The sequence below is a fragment of the Phoca vitulina genome, unplaced genomic scaffold (assembly GCF_004348235.1).
Source record: "Phoca vitulina isolate PV1807 unplaced genomic scaffold, GSC_HSeal_1.0 scaffold31, whole genome shotgun sequence".
Lineage (NCBI taxonomy): Eukaryota > Metazoa > Chordata > Mammalia > Carnivora > Phocidae > Phoca > Phoca vitulina.
The window spans coordinates 23,444,716-23,463,976 of record NW_022589734.1 but is presented as its reverse complement, the minus strand read 5'-3'; the positions used below and the strand labels follow the sequence as shown (position 1 = coordinate 23,463,976).

Sequence of the window (19,261 nt, the reverse complement as noted above, 5' to 3'; positions counted from 1 at the left end):
GATACCTCCAGTTTTGTTCTCCTTTCTCAAGATTTCTTTGGCTATTTGGGGTCTTTTGTGATTCCATACAAATTTTAGGATTGTTTGTTCTAGTTCTGTGAAAAATGACATTGGTATTTTGACAGGGATTGCATTAATCTGTAGTTTGCTTTGGGTAATATGGACATTTTCACAATATTAATCCTTCCAATCCATGAGCACAGAATATCTTTCATTTGTTTGCATCACATTCAGTTTCTTTCATCAGTATCTTATGGTTTTCAGGGCATAGGTCTTTTACATCCTTGATTAAACTATAGATACTTTATTCTTTTTGGTGCAATTGTGAATGAGATTGTTTTCTTAATTTTTCTTTTTGCTACGTTATTGTGAATATATAGAAATGCCTACATGCTAATTTTGTATCCTGCAACTTCACTGAATTCCTTTATTCTAATAGCTTTTTTTTGGTAGTCTTTAGGGTTTTCTATATATAGTTAAATCATGTCATCTGCAGATGGTGACCATTTTACTTCTTACTAGTTTGGATGCTTTTATTTCTTATCTGATAGCTGCAGCTAGGACTTCCAGTACTCTGTTGAATAAAAGTGGTGGGAGTGGACATCCGTGTCTTGTTTCTGACCTTAGGGAGAAAAGCTCTGTTTTTTCCCCATTGAGAATGATGTTAGCTGTGGGTTTTTCATAGAAGGCCTTTACCATGTTGAGGTATGGTTCCTCTAAATTCGCTTTATTGAGAGTTTTTATCATGAACAAATATTGTATCAAATCCTTTTTCTAGATCTCTTGAGATGATCATATGGTTTTTATCCTTCTTGTTAATGTGATAGATCACATTGATTTGAGAATATTGAACCACTCTTGAATCCCAGGAATAAATCCCACTTGATCATGGTGAATGGTCCTTTTAACATACTATTGAATTTGGTTTGGTAGTATGTGTTGAAGATTTTTGCATCTGTGTTCATCAAGGATATTGGCCCAAGGTAAAGCTGGCCTTGCCTTCCTCTTCTCTTTTTTGGAATAGTTTGAGAAGAATAGGTATGAATTCTTCTTTAAATGTTAGGTAGAGTTCACCTGTGAAGCCATCTGGTTCTGGACTTTTGTTGGGGAGTTTTTTGATTACAGATTCAATTTTGTTACTAATAATTGGTCTGTTCAAATTTTCTATTTCTTCTTGATTCAGTTTTGGCAGATTGTATGTTTCTAGGAATTTATCCATCTCTTCTAGGTTCTCCAATTTGTTACATAATTTTTCATAGTATTCTTTTATAATTCTTTGTATTTCTGTGGTGTTGGTGGTTATTTCTCCATTTCTGATTTTATTTATTTATTACTTGCTCTTTCTTGAGGAGTCTGGCTAAAGGTTTATCAATTGTGTTTATCTTCTCAAAGAACTAACTCTTGGTTTCACTGATACATATTTTTTTCATTTATTTCCACTCTAAACTTTTATCTTCCTTCTACTAACTTTGGGGTTTGTTTTTCTTTTTCTAGTTCCTTTGGGTATAAGGTTTGATTGCTGTTTTGAGATTTTTCTTGTTTCCTGTAATAGGACTGTACTGCTATAAACTTCCTTCCTAGAACTGTTTCTGCTTTATCCCAAAGATTTTTTTTTTTTTAAAGTGGGTTCCATGCCCAGCATGGGGCTTAAACTCATGACCCTGAGATCTAAGTCATGACGTGCTCTACCAACCAAGCCAGCCAGGTGCCACACAAATATTTTCAGTCATTGTGTTTCCATTTTTGTTTGTCTTCATGTATTGTTTCATTTCCTCGGATTTCTTCATTGACCCATCCATTTTCATTAGCATGGTGTTCAGCATGCATGTGTTTTTTTCCCTAGTTTTTTTTTTTTTCTTATTAATTGATTTCTAGTTTCATACTGTGATTATTGGACTCATTATATATATATTTACTTTCTATAGAAATAAACAGAATGTGGTATTTTAACCATGAAATCCTAGCAATGGTAGTTAATTTGGTTGGTTTCAGTCCTCTCTGCCCTACTTCCTCCTGCCTGCCTCCAGAAGAGATTTCTTCTTTTCTGATTAGAAAACTGAGAGATGCACACTGTAAAACATTGAGACAACCAGTGTTGACACTTGGCTTTATATCATTCTCAGCATTATTTTTTAATTTATTAGTACCTTCTTCCCCCCCCAAATTACACTCTACACACTATGCACCTTCTATTTTTCATTTAATATATTGGTGATAACTTCCCATGTCAAAAGAGATCTTGAGAATCATTTAGGACAATTACATATTTTTCTATTACCATAATGTACCATAATTTATTCAACCAATTCTATATTTTAACTTTTTTATTTGGAAGTAATTAAAAACCAAGAGAAAAGCCGGACAATTAGGCCAATCCCTATATGCCCATTACCATATTCCTGTAGATCCTCAATTGTTGGCGTATTTGCCCTTTTATCCTCTCTGTTGTCCCCCAAGGAAAGGAGGTAGAAAAGGACCGAAGGTTTTTATTCAGGGGAGCACAGATTCCAGAGTAACCAGAAAAGTGTCCCACTCGTGCAGGGAAAGCAAGGGGGCTTTTATGAGAAAGAAGGAAGAAGTAATTACAGGATTTACATAAAGCAGAGAAGAAAAAAAAAAACCCTGCTGTATTGGTGCTGACCAGTCGAACCGCTTGTGATGACTATCTTATTGATTACTGGTGCTATCAAGTGAAAGTCCCTGCTTTGTATTTATTGACTTTACTGTTGTCCTCTGACCCGAATGCGTGTGGCTCTGTTGAAATGTTAGGAGCAACCGCTTGTCAAACAGTTGCTGCTTCCAGCCCAGTTCAGGAGCTCGTTAGTTGGAAAGGAAAATGGAATCTCTCATGTCCAGAGATTTCATGCAATTCCACACTACTTATACATACTGATTTCTTTTCTCCTGAACCGTTCTAGAGTGAATTGCTGGTGTGATGCCCATTATCCTTTGACACATCATTGTGTATTTCCAAAAAACAAGGACACTCCTATGGAACCACAGCACAGTTACCACAGTCAGGAAAGCAACATTGAATAACACTTTCACCCAGTCCTCAGGCTTCATTCAAATCTCCCCACTTGTCTCAATAATCTTCTTTATGGTTCCAGGACCAGTCCAGGACCATGTGATCTAGAACAGTTCCTTAGACCTTCCTTGTCTTTAATGACCTTGATATTTTGGAAAGGGCACAGTCCAATAACTGTAGAATGTACCTTAGCTTGATTTCGTCTGCTAGTTTCTCATGATAGATCCCCTTGCAGGTTATCTTTTTCTTTTTTTTAAGATTTTATTTATTTGAGAGAGAGAGCTTGTGGGTGCGCACAAGGGGTGGGAGGAGAGGGGCAGAGGGAGAAGGAGAAGCAGACTCCCGTCTGAGCAGGGAGCCTGATTCGGGACTCGATCCCAGGACCCTGGGATCATGACCTGAGCCAAAGGCAGACACTTAACCGACTGAGCCACCCAGGTGCCCCATGCAGGTCATCTTTTGACAGAAATACCACAGAACACAGAATCGATGCTGTATTCTCATTGCATCATACCAGAAGACTCCCAATGTCAAGTGTACTGTTTCTGGTGATGTTAACTTTCATTTCAGTGATTATATTGTCATTTCTAAAATTTTCATTGGGTGGTTCTTTATATATTCCTTTCCTGAGACTATTTTGGTGGTGGTGGTTGGAGGGCGGTGGTTGTTTGAAGTATGTTTGTAATTGAAGCATTTTTATGATGGCTGCTTTAAAATATTTTGTCAGGTAATTCTAAAATGTCTACCATTTCATTTGGCCTCTATTAGTTATCTCTTTTTATTCCTTTTGAGATTCCTGGTTCTTGGTGTGATGAGTGCTCTTGGATTGAAACCTGGACATTTTAGGTATTAGGTTATGAGACTCTGGATCTTACTGAAACCTTTTGTTGTAGCTGACTTCTTCTGACACCATTTTGGGAGGGGAACAGAATGGGGAGGGTCACCACCTCCTAACTCTCCTAACTGCCAACTGTGGGTAGAAGTCAAGATTCCCCCGAGCCTCCACGGATGCCTCTCCAGCTGGGAGGGGTAGAAGTGCCTAATTATTGCTCCTCACTGTGGCCTCTATGGATGCTGGGGCGTGTCTCCTTGTGGTGGCGGACGTCCTGCTCTTCCCTGGGCCTCTTCTGATCCCACCCAGTGGGGATGAGGAGAGGCGCCATGTTACTGCAGTTGGGACTGGATGTCTCGGCTCTCCCCATGGTCTCCACTGACACTGAGGGGTAGGGATCAGGGACAAATGAAAGTCCTGGTGAGGGTGGGACCACAGTTTTTTTCTGTGATGTTTGGCTAGAGTAGAAAGGCTATTGTCTAAAAGTTTTCTGTCTTTGCCAGGCCGCCCATTTCCTGGTCTTACGGTTAGAGAAAGCAGGCTTTCTTTGTGGCTTTTGTGTGTTTGGTTTATGCCCATTAGAGGCTCTGGGTTGGCAGGCTTTCCTGGTATCCAGTTTGGGACCTATGAGGTACAGAGAAAGCCCAGAGAATTCACCACAGTGTCGTCTTCTGGTCCTGAGCTCCCCAGCCCCCTGCATACTTACCTCCACCTTTCAGGGGCTTCTTATGCTCGTTTTGTGTACAATGCCCAGGGGGCTTAGTTGTGCTTAAGTAAGTACGTTTATTCCATCTTCCTGGAAGCAGAAGTCCTAGTGATGATAATTTTTATCCCCTGGTTGAGATGACATCTTCACATTTTTACACTGGAAAGTTAGTAAGTATTTTCTACTTTTTAATTAGCAAGTAAATATTTTGTGGAGAGAGATATTGAGGTAATGTAAATACCCTGTTTCTCATCAAAGTTTTACCCACTGGTTGTATCATCTATTGATAATTCTTGCCTGAAGTAATTATGATGGTTGCCAAACTGTTTATCTGATTCCATCACTCTTTCTACATTTCTTGGCATTCTACTGTTAAATAGAGCCTTTCCTTCTTCCCCATTTCATCTATTTACTTATATCCATATACATTCTATTTAATGGTTTATATTACATTATTATCATTTATCTTGATGTTTACATTGTCCCAGATTCTGCCTCAAGTTGCTTTTGTGTTTATCCGCCTGTTTATTTAAAACCAGGAGTTCACACAAGAATATCTCCAATTATGATCCATCACCAGAGAATTCGTTCTAGCGTTCTCGATGTCCGTATCTGCGACTCCCTTCTCCAACAGGGAAAAGCCGGGTCATCATTCTCAATATGTATTCTTCGTGCCCAGTCTCCTTGTTTGTGACCAGCTTCCCGACCTTTTTTGGCAAACCCTTCAGCTGTGGCACTGCTAGCTGAGTCCTGGCCCAGAAACAAAGGAAAAAACAAAATGAAACAGGAATGATCTCTATGATGGAGGAAGGATTAATATCCTCGGTTGCTTGTGTATTTCATTGAAATTTCTTTTTTTAAAAAAAGATTTATTTATTTGAGAGAGCGTGCACGCAAAAGCAGGGGGAGCTGCAGAGGGAGAGGGAGAAGCATACTCCCCACTGGGCAGGGAGCCCGATTCGGGGCTCGATCCCAGGACCCTGAGATCCTGACCTGAGCGGAACGCCAACGCTTTACCGACTGAGCCACCCAGGCGCCCCTCATTGAAATTTCTTAATAAATATCTTCAGATTTGGAAACAGATTCACTTTTAGGACCCGTTTTTAATTTTTTCATTTTTTGCTCATTTGGTAGGTGGGAAAATGTTTTGTTATAGGCTTAATTGGCATTTTAATTAATTCATGAGGTTAAATACACTTCCAAGTATTTATCAACTATTTCTATTACATCTTCTGTGAATCACTTACGTGTTTTGCACATTTCTCCATCAGGATATTTATCTTGACGTGGAAGAATGACTTCTTAAAGATACCAGCCCCGTCATGTGTCAAATGATTCTCATGGTTATTTTTCTCTTTAGTTTGCTTCCGGTGCTCTTTACCGTGCAGAATGCTCCAGTGTTGGTGTTGTTAAGTGCACCGTTCTATTCTTCTGTGGTCTCTGCCTGTATGCTTTGCTTAGAAAAATCATTTCCCATCTGAGATGATGCAGTTATCCCCTCCAGTTTTGTCCTGCTAATTTTGTGGCTTCCTGTTTTGCCTTTAACTCTTTAATTCATCTTATATATATTTTGGCGTAAAGCACATGAGGGGGTCTAGGAACCTCTTGCTGGTCAATGTTAATTTCAAGTCCGCGTCATGAAGGCCACGCTGGATCCCCTGCAAGAATGGAACCCTCACTGCCCCGGGGTTATGCCAACACAACCGGTTGGTTACTTCACCCTTCATTCATCCCCATTGTATGTTGTGTATACTTGAGTCTGTTTCTTCCTCTTTATTCTGTTTCATTGATCTCTCTTGATTCCAATATCCTACTCTTTTTATTTCCATAGCTTAAAAATACATTTTTATATCTGAAGTTTGCATCCTCTGTCTGTACTTATTCCCCCACCAGCAGCTTCCTCTTTTGCTGACACATCTACTTTTCAAAGTTTACTTCAGAATTTTTTAATGTTAAATAACAGCATCTCCCTCACCTAGAGATGCAGGTTCAACAAGTCTTACTCATATAAAGTGACCAAGACCATGGCTGACAAGGTAAATATTCAATAAAGTTATATTATTTTTAAGTGACAAAAGTCCAACTGGCAAGCTATCTTTAGAGAAAAAGGAGACGTCATTGGCTCACATAACTGATAGTGCTTGGAGCAGAGCTGCACGCCGAGGTCTAGGTGGTGGTCTCTCTCCACGTGGAGGACCATGCAGAACTCAGCCTTCAGGCTGAAAATCCCCAAGGGACAACAAGAGGTTGTCTTCCACATAGCTCTCCATGAGGAGTCTCAGGGAAGGTTCTAGCTGAGCTAGCTTTGATCAAACGTGCATCTTTGAGCCAAATACCCTGGTAGCAGTGGAGATTAGTAAGTCCTTACGGATAAATTAAAAAGTTTAAGGGTGGGGCACCTGGGTGGCTCAGTCGGTTGGGCGTCTGCCTTTGGCTCAGGTCACGATCTCAGGATCCTGGGAATCGAGCCCCACATGGGGCTCCCTGCTCAGCGGAGAGCCTTCTTCTCCCTCCCTCTCCCTCTGCCTCTCCCACCTGCTCATGCACGCTCTCTCTCTCTCTAATACACACACACACACACACACATGCTCTCAAATAAAATCTTAAAGCTTAGGGGGTGCGTGGCTGGCTCAGTTGGAAGAACATGTAACTCTTAATCTCAGGGTTGTGAGTTTGAGCCCCAGGTTGGAGGGGGGTGTAGAGATTACTTAAATACTTAAAAAAAATGTTTAGCCCTCCAAACTTTCACTTTGGCAATCAGAGTTCATCTGCAGATCCTGGAAACCCCTCTGGCTAGCTTATGCTGAGCTCCCTCCAGAACTGGGGAACTGGGTGCTGACGAACTCTGAGCTCTGGAAGAGCAGGCTCTGGGCTGAGCATCCAGGAAGGGCTCCGAGGACCACACACAGAATTGGCCTGTGGGCCTCCTGTGCTGAGTCAGACGGCCGCGGCCCCGCGGCTGGCTCCGGATCCGACGGCCGCCTACACAGTCTGGGAAGTAAGCAGCCATCACCTTGGCTGTCGGCTCCGGGATGCTCTGTCCCTGCCATGCTCCTTACTAGCAAAATGGGTGCTCTGTCCTGTGGCCACCTGGGTCCCCGGCTATCTCTGTGGCCAAGCCAGCACGTGCCTGCTAGCTGAAGGAGCAGAGGGCGAGGGGGGCTCTGCGTGGAGTCTGGGAAATGGTGCTGCCAACAGCTAGCCCACCTCACGGGGGTGAGCCAGTCCACGGAGCAGAACATTGAAGTATAATTTTTTTTTTTTAGGAGAACATTGAAGTACAATTTTTTTTTTTTTAAAGATTTTATTTGAGAGACAGATGGGGGTGGGCATGAGAGGGGACAAGCAGGGGGAGGGGAAAAGGGAGAGAGAGCATCAGGCTCCCTGCTCAGCAAGGACCCAGGACCCTGGGATCATGACCTGAGCCAAAGGCAGACGCTTAACCGACTGAGCCACCCAGGCACGCTGAAATATGTTCTTCTACCATAATTTTAAAAGGGAAAGGATTTTTTAACCTCCCCCAAAAGCCCAAAAGGCATCATCTGAATATAAAGTACACGTAGCAACTATAAACTTGTATATAAATAGATCTCTCTCTCTCTCTGTCTCTCTATCTATCCATATATATATAGTTGATCCTTGAACCAACACTGGGATAGGGGGCACTGATCTCCAGGCAGTCAAAACTCCGTATCTAACTTTCAACTCCCCCCAAACTTAACTACCAGCCTACTGTTGACCAGAAGCATTACTGATGAGTCAATTTACACTTATTTTGTAGGTTATATGTATTTTATCCTGTATTCTTCTAATAAAGCAGCTAAAGAAAATGTTAATGAGAAAATGCAATAAGGAAAATACACTTCTAGTACTCTACTATATCTAGTGAAGAGTCTGCATCTGAGTGGATCCGGGTGGTTCAAATCTGTGTTCAAGGGTCAGTGGTGTAACTGTTTATGGGCATACATCGTGTGTATGTGTGTATGTTATATGTATATATGTTTGTATTTCTCTCATTGCACTGATGTTTCACCGGATCATTGAAAATCTTACCACGGACCCTTCGGTGAACTAGCCTTGGGGGGACATCCTGCTCTTTTGGTGGACAGAGAAACCAAAGGAGGCGAAATTAAATGAGTGATTTGCTAATTGATCAGCCTGTGTTTGCTAGGAGAACCTGAGGTTCTCTGTTGTAGGGCGGCGTCTTGGATTATGCCCGAGATTTTAGTATGTACTTAACGCCTTCCTTCCGCCTTCCTTCCATCCTGCCTCGTGCTGTAGGGCGGGCTTGTCCCAGGCTGCTGCCTCTGCCCCTAATCTCTCTTTCCTCTTCCCCAGCTGTTGCTTGAGCACCAGGATGCGTATCAGGCTGGAGCCGTGTTTCCTGATGCCTTCTACCCCAGCATCTGCGAGAGAGGTAAGATCAAGTCTTGCAGAGCCACATGTTGCCCTCACTTGGTTAACAGGAGCAGCTAGGACAGAAGAAATCTTAACATGGAGTATTTTCCACTGTCGTTGGTCAATGACTTAGTTCACATGACTGCATTTTTCATTTAACCAAACCTTACCTACTTAAGCGTAGAAATTCTGAAAGATTTCACGATCCTACGCGTCCTTACTTGCTTTCCTGCTTTCTGGTGGAGAGAAAAGATTTTGAAAGAGACTGAAGGGTCTGGGTTCTTGCTCCAGCTGTGCTGTCTGTTAGCATGTGACCCTCAAAGTCTTGCCATGCTAAGTCTTATTTCCACGCCTGTGACGTAATGTTAATAAGCCTGCCTTGCCCCTTTACTGGATTTTTTTGGCGTTAATGCATATTCTTTTGTCAAGTGTTGTACAGATCTAAGGCAGTGTTATCAGTGACCTGGGCTTATGGGGTGTATTGGGGCCCCAGCGGGCATGGAAGGTGCACTCCAACAGAGTAGTCAGAGGGGTGTTTTACAATGGGACCATTTACAGAGCTACAGGCCAGATGTAAGTCTGCAGGAACAGTGCAGGGAGGGAGCAGCTCCTGGAACTGAATGGGGAGGCTCCCAGAAGGGGGCCAGACCTTCAGTCAGGGACACAGCCAGCTCCCGGGACCCCAAAGTCGGGGATCTGGGAGAATGAACATTTCTCCCCCACCTCTCTTCCTTTTTTCTGGTCTCCTCTCCATTCTCCCCACTGGCCAAACCCAACCCAACCAAAGCTGAAGGGCAAAGAGGCCAGCTGGGCAGGTGCAGGTGCCCTTCAGGGGCACCGTGCAGGGCAGAGAAGGATGGACAGCAGGTCTGGAGGGACAGATGAAAGATACCCAGTACATTTACATCACGTAAACCATATTTGGAGTCTCAGGGTCAAAATCCCAGTGTATTTTTAAGATTTTATTCATTTGAGAGAGAGAGAACATGAGGGGGGTTGGGGAGGGGTGAAGAGCAGAGGGAGAAGCAGACTCCTCGCTGAGCAGGGAGCCCGATGCGGGGCTCGATCTCAGGACCCTGGAATCATGACCTGAGCTGAAGGCAGACGCTTCACCGACTGAGCCACCCAGGGGTCCCACCAATGTTTGTTGTAATATAGCAATGCCTTTAGGCTCAATGAAATGTTTAGGGTTACCCACTCCTATAGTTATGATACCAAGTAAGCTTTTGTATTTGTCATATTTGTAAGGTTGGGTGGGTTTTTTTTTTTTTTTTTCTTCTGTTTCCTTCTTAGGCTGTTAACTATGTTTTCTTAATCCTTATATTTTGCCTGCTTGTTAGTTTTTTTCTCTCTAGACCTATTTCTAATTTAGCATTTCCCAAATTGTATTCAGGAGGCTGTAATGTCTCTTGATAATTGTTCCTTGATATCTTACATAAGAAGTTAAAAAAGGACTTTTTTTTGACAATTAAATTTGAGAAAACTTGCTTAATACATGCCATCTTAAGAGACCAACCGAACTCACAGTGCTGCAGCCTCTGTGTTCCACATTCTCTGTTTTTCCTCCACCAGTGGATGCCCTCCTCCCTGACTTTACAAGCTCAGGACCAGTGCGGACTGATGTACCAGCGAGCTCATTAGCATTATGAAATCTACGCTGACTATGAGGAATTTGACGCAGGTTCCTCTTAGATTTTCATGAATTTTTCCAAATTTTCCCTTGATCCCACACATACCTACTTGCACAGCACCTGTCGTCTTTGATTTGAGGGCTCACTTTTATTGCATCTTGGAAGAGCAAATGTTCTCACTCCGTTGCCGAAGAAGCAGCTGTTTTTATATTCTGTTCATCAGTTTACCTAATACTGAATCAAATCTGTAAGAATAAGGAGGACAGCTGGCCTACCCAGGATTAGAAGCAGCCCTGCTGACCCTCAGCAAGCGACAGCTCAGCTGTGGGGACAGGTGCGTGGGGACAGTGACCTGGCTGCCACGACCCCGCAGGCTCTGGGTGGGCTTTCTCTTCTGTTCAGTTGGATTAGAGAGGGCAACAAAAAGCTTTGCTTGGTCTGGCAATTTGGTTAAGGGGAGTTTTGTCCAAAGAGCTGCTGCTATACTTAATTTTGGATTTTTATGGAATTCTGTAAAATAGGAATTTTAAGTTCTATCTTTTAGGAAAACTTAGAGCAAATCAAATTTCGTAGTTGTAATGTCTTTGAAAATCATTTCCAGAAAAGCCAATGATTTAAAACTGGTTAGAATGTTTTTACTTCAGCGACAGCAAAACCATTTGAAGAGAGGGATCTAAACTCTGGAGTTTTGGTTTCAGTTGCCCCTCATGACGTGACGCCCCCCTCCCATCCCCCCTGCACCCCCCCTGCACCGCCCTACCGCTGACTCCAGCACCCCCCCACACACCCCTTTTCTCCTTCCCTTTAGCACAGAAATGGAAAACACTTCAACCTTCATAGCAGCCCAGGTGATTGCAGATGCTGTGAGCCGGTCCGGCTTTCTCTCTCTCCCAGCTGGCTCCTCTGTCCTAGAGGCTTCCTCTGAACATCAACAGGAGAGCCCAAGGGCGCCTGGGTGGCTCAGTTGGTTAAGCGACTGCCTTCCGCTCAGGTCATGATCCTGGAGTCCCGGGATCGAGTCCCACGTCGGGCTCCCTGCTCAGCAGGGAGTCTGCTTCTCCCTCTGACCCTCCCCCTTCTCATGCTCTCTGTCTCTCATTCTCTCGCAAATAAATTAAAAAAAAAAATCTTAAAAATTAAAAAAAAAAAAAAGAAGAGCCCAAGAGGCTCGGAGGGAAGGAGGAGGAGGGTTGCGGGAGGTAGCGTGGTGGCAGATGTCACTGGGAATCTCCAGCTTTTTCAGAAAGACTCCTGAGACCTGCTCTTGTCTCACCAGGGCAATTCCATGACGTGTCTGAGAGCACGCACTGGACCCCCTTTCTGAATGCAAGCATCCACTATATCCGAGAGAACTACCCCCTTCCCTGGGAGAAGGTAGGCACGGCCCTCTAGCGCCAAGAGGAAATTCAGCTCCAGACACCCCCACCCCCTGTGTGCATTTGCACTGCCCCCCATCCCCACCCCAGGCTCCGGGAGGGCTGCTCACCCTTGTACCTTCAGTACAAGTGCTTAGTTAATACCTGAATAAACTACTTAGAAAAATGCAGTAGGTCACCATTTTGCTCCAAAAGTAAATCACCTGAAAGCCCTTCTAAGGCACTGCAAAACTTTTCAAAAAAAGTCCTTTGTGGTTTTTGTCACTAGAAACTACAATGTACCCGCCTCTGATTTTATTATTGTTAAGTCTTGGGGGTGGAAATCCTATTTATTAAACACTGTAATAGGATCTTTATAAAATAACCCAAGCGCCCATCCCTCTAATTTGCTTATTTGGCAGGACACGGAGAAATTGGTAGCCTTCTTGTTCGGCATTACGTCTCACATGGTGGCCGACATTAGCTGGCACAGCTTGGGTATCGAGCAAGGATTCCTTAGGACCATGGGAGCCGTGAGTACATGTCTGCAGGTGGATGACCGTACGGCAGTGACACTGTCCTGCCCAAGATGAAAAACTGGCCCTTTCAGAGGAAAGGAAAACTTGAGGCTCTTTAGAGGTCATGTGGAAGCAAGACTTCTTGCCCAAAGCAGTCTTCATGTCCATCTCTTCCTCTTCCTCTTTCTGCTCCGTAAATTCCATCACACGGGCAGAACCACTAACGTGTACCGAAATCCGCAATAAATGGGATGTTCTGTGTCGTCGCAAACAATATTTGGGAAATCCCATGTTTTATTCAAGTTGTATTAGTAAGGATATGAAGAGCTGCCACTTAGTCCTATTTGGAAGGAATGATTCCACGTGTGTGTGTGCTTTTTAAATGTTCTTTTAACATTCAGAAACACTTCCTTCTTGCGTGTAGTTGGCGCAGCGTTCCGTGAGCTTCAGGTGCACGACATGGCGAGCAGCGGCCGTACCAGATGCTGCGCTTGCCCCCCCGTCCCCGCACGACCCCGCCACACTACCCTTCACTGTCTTCCTGGCCTTCATTCCTGTGACTTATCACTCCATAACCTCCCACTCCCCTGCACCCGTTTTTCCGTTTTCTGTATGAAAATGCCATCGCCCCGAACTGAAAATGGCGTTCTTGTTTCTGCAAGTGCCCCCGGTCACCAGTCGCTCTTAGTCCCATTCTGCTTGGACTCAGTAGGGACTGTGTATTCATCCTCCGAGGTGCAGATGTTCACAGTGGTTTTGTTACCAGCCGTTAATACACAGCTTGGCTGCCACTACAATTTTTAACAATAAATTTTTGGAAAATCGAGTCCGTCTAGGACAGACCCTTAGCATTCACTGGGTTAGGCATTCATCTCCTCACTCCTGGTGGGGCTGTGGGGTAGGGGTTTGGGCTACAATTTGTGATTTATATAAAAAACACACATCAGATGATTCTCTTTCTTCCTCAGGTTGATTTTCATCACTCCTATTCCAAGGCGCATTCAGCGGGTGATTTCGGTACTGTTTATTTACATTTGCCAAAGTTTCTTTTGCGATAGTTCTATCCCATTTGTTACGGAGTCACTACTGCACCTTAAATCTGTATTTTCCCCTCCTATGTTGAATAACCTTCTTTCTCCGTAACTGAGATCATTTCATGATGAATTAGGACTGGCTGTGTGGTTCTCCTGAGTAAAAATGTCATTTTCATATTCTATGAAATAGGTGTTCAGTCACTTTGTGAAATGGCTAGTAACCAGGCAGTTATCTAGGTAACAGGAGTGCCGATGCGCAGTAAAATGTGTAAAATATTTAAAGTAAAATACGTATTTTTATCACATCTTGCCAGTCCATATACTAACTAGCTTTCTATTTTAATACTTCATTTATAGTATGGGTATATCTCATTTGACAGAGAGATGTATTTCTGAAAAGTTGTATGTGTGTATTTCTTTATTTAAAAAATCACATTTCATCATTGACTTGTGTCATAATTTAGAAAAGCTTTACCTTTATATCAGCTTAAAATTCATTACCTAAGGTCACCTAATACTTTAGCTTTAAAATGGTACCCTCCATCTTTTTCCTATAGTAAATTACCTTGAAGTAGCCAAAAGTAGATGGTGAATAGTGTTTTAAAAGAATCTTTATGGTTCATCCTTCCTTAAAGAGAAAAACTTTCGGTTATATGGGTGTTTCTTTCTTAATTCATGTTTTACTGGCTAAGATAGAAATGATCACGTTTTCTTAAAGATCTGCTTGTACCTAAAACAATGATCAGAAAAGTGTGGACAAGGTGATGAGCTAATGACCTGGATTGTGCAAATCTGTGTGGAAAGAAACATGCCGTGTCTTGTCGCTAACCGACCAAATGTAAATATTTTTCTCCTATCTTAGGAGGTGATGTGTTGAGCCAGTTTGAGTTCAATTTTAATTACCTCGCACGACACTGGTAAGAACAATTACACTTAACATATGTGTTCTCTAAATGGCGTTTAGAAGCTTGACCCTTTTTGTCCCCTTAGAAAATGTAGCCTACAATGTAATTAGGAGTCTTGCATTTGTAAATTTTGAAAAGTAAAACTGCAGATGAGAGTAGTTTAAGGAGATGCTTTGAACTTGACTGATGCCATCTAAAAATGCATACTTGTAAAAAATAAGATCATGTACACCTGTGTAGCTACCACTTGGCTCAAAAGCAAGCCTTACTGGTGTCTTATAAGCTCCTTGCCTTCTCTCCCACCAGGGTAAGCCCTCCTGTGGGGTTCCTGTTAATCATTTTGTTGCTTTTCTTTATAGTTGAATACGTATGGATGGATGTGTCCATATACAAAATAGTACATGGTTTTAATCTTTAGATAAATAGAATTGAGTAGTGTGTATTCAAATTTTGCTTACATTTCTGTCTGAGAGACAGTCCCATTGATGTGTTTGGCTGTAGCTCATTTTCCTCACTATGTGGTCCTCCATTATATGGATAGACCAAATGAAGTACTCCATTCCAACGGGGACGGGTATGTAAGTAGTGTGGAGTGGTTTTGCTTTACATGTAGTGTTGCTGTGAACATTTTGTGCATACGTTTGTGCAGCAGAGGGAAATCTCTCTCGTAAGCACCACTAGACATGGAATTGGGGGGGTGGGTCATAGGGTGTATGCATATTTAACATCAGCAAGCCCGGGCTTTGAGAATGGTCTTCCCAACTGATACTCTCCTCAGGTTTATATGGTAGTTTTACTTCTGCATTCTCCAAGACTTGGTATTGTCCAACTTAAAAATAGCCTGTTTGGTGGGTAATGGTATTTCATTAAGTTTTAATTTGCATTCCCCATTGATTAATGAGGTTGAATATTCTTTCATATTTTATTGATCGTCTGTGTTTGATATTAAGTGAAAATCTTGTTTAGTTTTTAGCCTTTTCTGTTGGTTTGTTTGGCCTTTTTACTTAGTTGTGAGTGTTCCTTGTATATTAGGGCTTCTAATCTTTGCTTAGTTTATTATATTTTTTTGCAGTCTGTGGCATGTCTTTTTACTTATGATGTATCTTAATGAACAGAACTTAATTTTAATGTAGTTGAATATATCTATCTTGTCCATTGTAATTTGTACTTTTGATGACTTATTTAAGAAATCCTTCCCTACCTTGAAGGCATGAGGTCATTCTCCTACTTAGCCTTATTTTTTAAAACTTTGTCTTTCATTTCCCTGGAGTTAATTTTTTGTATATTCTGAGAGAGAATCTGATTTTATTTCTTTCTGTAGATCTAGATAGTCCCCAAATCAGGACACTTATCGATAGTCTCCCCTTTTTTCACTGGCCTGTAATGCCCTCTCTGTCATAAAATTTCATATGTATTTGGATCCATTTGTGGGCTTTCTATTCTGTTCTACTGACCTGTCCATGAGCAATACTGATTTTTTAAAATTACAGTGACTTTATAATACATCTTGACAGCTAGTGGGGCTAGTCTCTCAGCCTGTCCTTTTTCTTTAGACATACCTTGCCAATTCTTTTGCCTTGGCTCTTTCAAATAAAGTGAGAGGAGCAAGTTGCCATGTTCCAAGAAAAATCTTGTTGGAATTTTTAGAAGTTTATTATTCGAAATATTGAGCCTTCTCATCCATAAATATGCTATGTATTTTATTTAAGCCTACTTTAATGACTTCAAAGTTGTATAAGTTTTTCCCATCAAGGTCTTAGAGGTTTTATTCAATTTTGTTGCAGAGACTTTTTATTTGCTACCATGAATGGTAACTTTTGGTACCAGTTTTATTTTCTAATTGATTGTTGCTGTATAGAATGCAAGTCACTTTCTAATTTTGATTTTTGTACCTAGCAACATTTCTTTTTTTTTTTTTTTTTAAGATTTTATTTATTTATTTGACACAGAGAGAGAGAGCAGAGGTAGGCAGAACGGCAGGCAGAGGGAGAGGGAGAAGCAGACTCCCCGCTGAGCAAGGAGCCTGATGTGGGGCTCGATCCCAGGACCCTGGGATCATGACCTGAGCCGAAGGCAGACGCTTAACGACTGAGCCACCCAGGCGCCCCTCTAGCAACATTTCTAAGCTCCCTTATTCATTATAACATATCTGGAGACTTTCTGAATTTACTGTAGACTCTACAATGCATCATCTACAAATTGTGACCATCTTGCTTTTCCTTTTCCAATCTTTGTAACTTTCTTTTTTCTGCTGTACCACACTGGCTAATATTTTCAGTACAATAGAACTGGCGATACTAAGCATACTTACCTTGTTTGTGATCTTAAAGAGAATGCATTCAAAATTTCATCAAATAGAATGTTTGCCCTAGGTTTTTGTTATCCTTTATCAACTTAAGGCAGTTTCCCTCTATTTCAGTTTGCTAGTGGTTTTTATTATAAATTAACTTCATACGTATTGAACTCTTACTCTGCATCTATTGAAATAGTTCTTTTTTAACTTAATATAGCGATTGTACTAATCTATTTGCTAATATTTAAGCAAGTTGAATTCCTGGGACAAAACCAACTTTGCAATAGTATATTTTCTTTTTAATATTTGTTACATTTATTGCAGCCTGGGATTTTTGTATTTTTATTTTGGGTGAGCTTGTACTGTAATTTTCCTTTCTTCTTTCCTTGTTTGGTTTACTGGTATCAAGGTTATGCCAGCTTCATGACATCAGGTAGGGAGTGTTCCTTCCTTTTCTATTCTCTGGAAGTCTATGTAAGATCAAAACTTTGATTGCTTGAATGTTCGGTGGAATCGGTAAAGCTTCCTAGGCCTGGTGTTCTCTTTATAGGGACTTCTTAAAACTTCAGTCATGGTTATAGGACTACAGTTTTTCAATTTCTTCTTAAGGTGTTTTATTTTTCTAGCGTTTTTCCATTTCATCTAAATGTATAAACATTGTGGCATGAGGTTGTTCTTAATACTTTACTGTTTATTTCTTTTATTTGTACTTGTGTTCCCTTGTTATCTGTAATGTTCTTTATCCTGACTTTCCTTAACGTTTTTCAACAACTAATCTCATTTCAGTTTCATTATCTTAAAGAATGAACATTTGGGTTTATTGATCCTCTCTATTATATGTTCATTTTCTCTTCTATTACTTTTTACTCATATATTTATTTTCTTCAGGTTCCTGTGAAATTTATGGAGTCTTTTAAGTTTTTAAATTTAATTCCAGTGTAGTTAACATGCAGTGTTAGATAATTTCAGGTGTACAATACAGTGATTCAACAATTCTATACATTACTCAGTGCTCATCATAAGTGTGTTCTTAATCCTCTCCACCTATTTCACCCATTCACCCACCCATCTCCCTTCTGGGAACCATCAGTTTGTCCTCTATAGTGATGAATCTATTTCTTGGTTTGCCTCTCTCTTTTCCCCCTTTGCTCATTTGTTTTGTTTCTTAAATTCCACATATGAGTGAGATCATATGGTTTTTGTCTTTCTCTGTTTCACTTACCATTATACTAACTCCATCCGTGTTGTTACAAATGGCAAGATTTCATTTTTTATGGCTAAGTAATACTCCATTGTAGGTATACACCACTTCTTCTTTATCCATTCATCAGTCGATGGGCTGCTTCCATAACTTGGCTCTTGTAAATAATGCTGCTATAAACATGGTGTGCATGTATCCCTTTGAATTAGTGTTTTTGTATTTTGGGGGTAAACACCCAGTAGTGCAATTGCTGGGTCATACGGCAGTTCTATACACCTCCGTCCTGTTTTCCACAGTGGCTGCACCAGTTTGCATTCCCACCAACAGTGCACGAGGGTTCCTTTTTCTCCACATCCTCTCCAGTACTTGCTGCTTGTTTTGTTGTTGTTGTTGTTGTTTTTTAATTCATTCTAAGAGATGTGAGGTGATAGCTCATTGTAGTTTTGATTTGCATTTCCCTGATGATGAATGATGTTGAACATCTTTTCATGTGTCTGTTGGCCATCTGCATGTCTTCTCTGGAGAAATGTCCATGTTCTCTGCCCTTTTTTAATTGGATTATTTGGGGGGTTTTTTTGGTATTGACTTAATATTAATTCTTTGTATATTTTGGATACTAACCCTTTATCATATATGTCATTTGAAAATATCTTCTCCCATTCCATAGGATACTTTTTAGCTTTTCTGATTGTTTCCTTCATTGTGCAGAGCTTTTTATTTTGATGAAGTCCCAATAGTTTATCTTTGCTTTCATGTCCCTTGCCTCATGAAGCATACCTAGAGAAATGTTGCTATGGCTAATGTCAGAGAAATTACTGCCTGTGCTCCCTTCTAGGATTTTTATAGTTTCAGGTTTCACATTTAGGTCTTTAACCCATTTTGAGTTTATTTTTGTGTATGATGTAAGAAAGTGGTCCACTTTCATTCTTTTGCCTGTAGCTGTCCAGTTTTCCCAGCACCATTTATTGAAGAGATTGTCTTTTTTCCCATTGGCTGTCCTTTCCTGCTTTGTCAGAGATTAATTGAACAATAATTGTGGGTTCATTTCTGGGTTTTCTATTCTGTTCCATTGATTAACATGTCTATTTTTGCACCATTATCATACTATTTTGATTACTGCAGCTTTGAAATACAACTTGAAGTCTGGAATTGTGATACCTCCAGGTTTGCTTTTCTTTTTCAAGATTGTTTTGGCTATGTGGGGTCTTTAGTGGTTCCATACAAATTCTGGGATTGTCTGTTCTAGCTCTGTGAAAGATGCTGTTGGTATTCTGATAGGGATTGCATTTTTTTAAAAGTAGGCTCCCTGCCCAGCATGGAGCCCAACAAGGGGTTTGAACTCATTACCCTCAGATCAAGA

The 19,261-nt window shown here is 41.3% G+C and overlaps 1 protein-coding gene across 1 annotated transcript in view; it reads left to right on the top strand.

Moving 5' to 3' along the window:
• Positions 1–19,261, top strand: part of GPLD1 (glycosylphosphatidylinositol specific phospholipase D1) — a 55,062-nt gene that overhangs the window by 6,292 nt on the left and 29,509 nt on the right. The window contains exons 3-7 of the mRNA XM_032424725.1: positions 8,905–8,983; positions 11,872–11,969; positions 12,373–12,483; positions 13,437–13,485; positions 14,365–14,419. Coding sequence (XP_032280616.1) covers positions 8,905–8,983; positions 11,872–11,969; positions 12,373–12,483; positions 13,437–13,485; positions 14,365–14,419 — 392 coding nt within the window. The remainder of the gene's footprint in view (positions 1–8,904; positions 8,984–11,871; positions 11,970–12,372; positions 12,484–13,436; positions 13,486–14,364; positions 14,420–19,261) is intronic.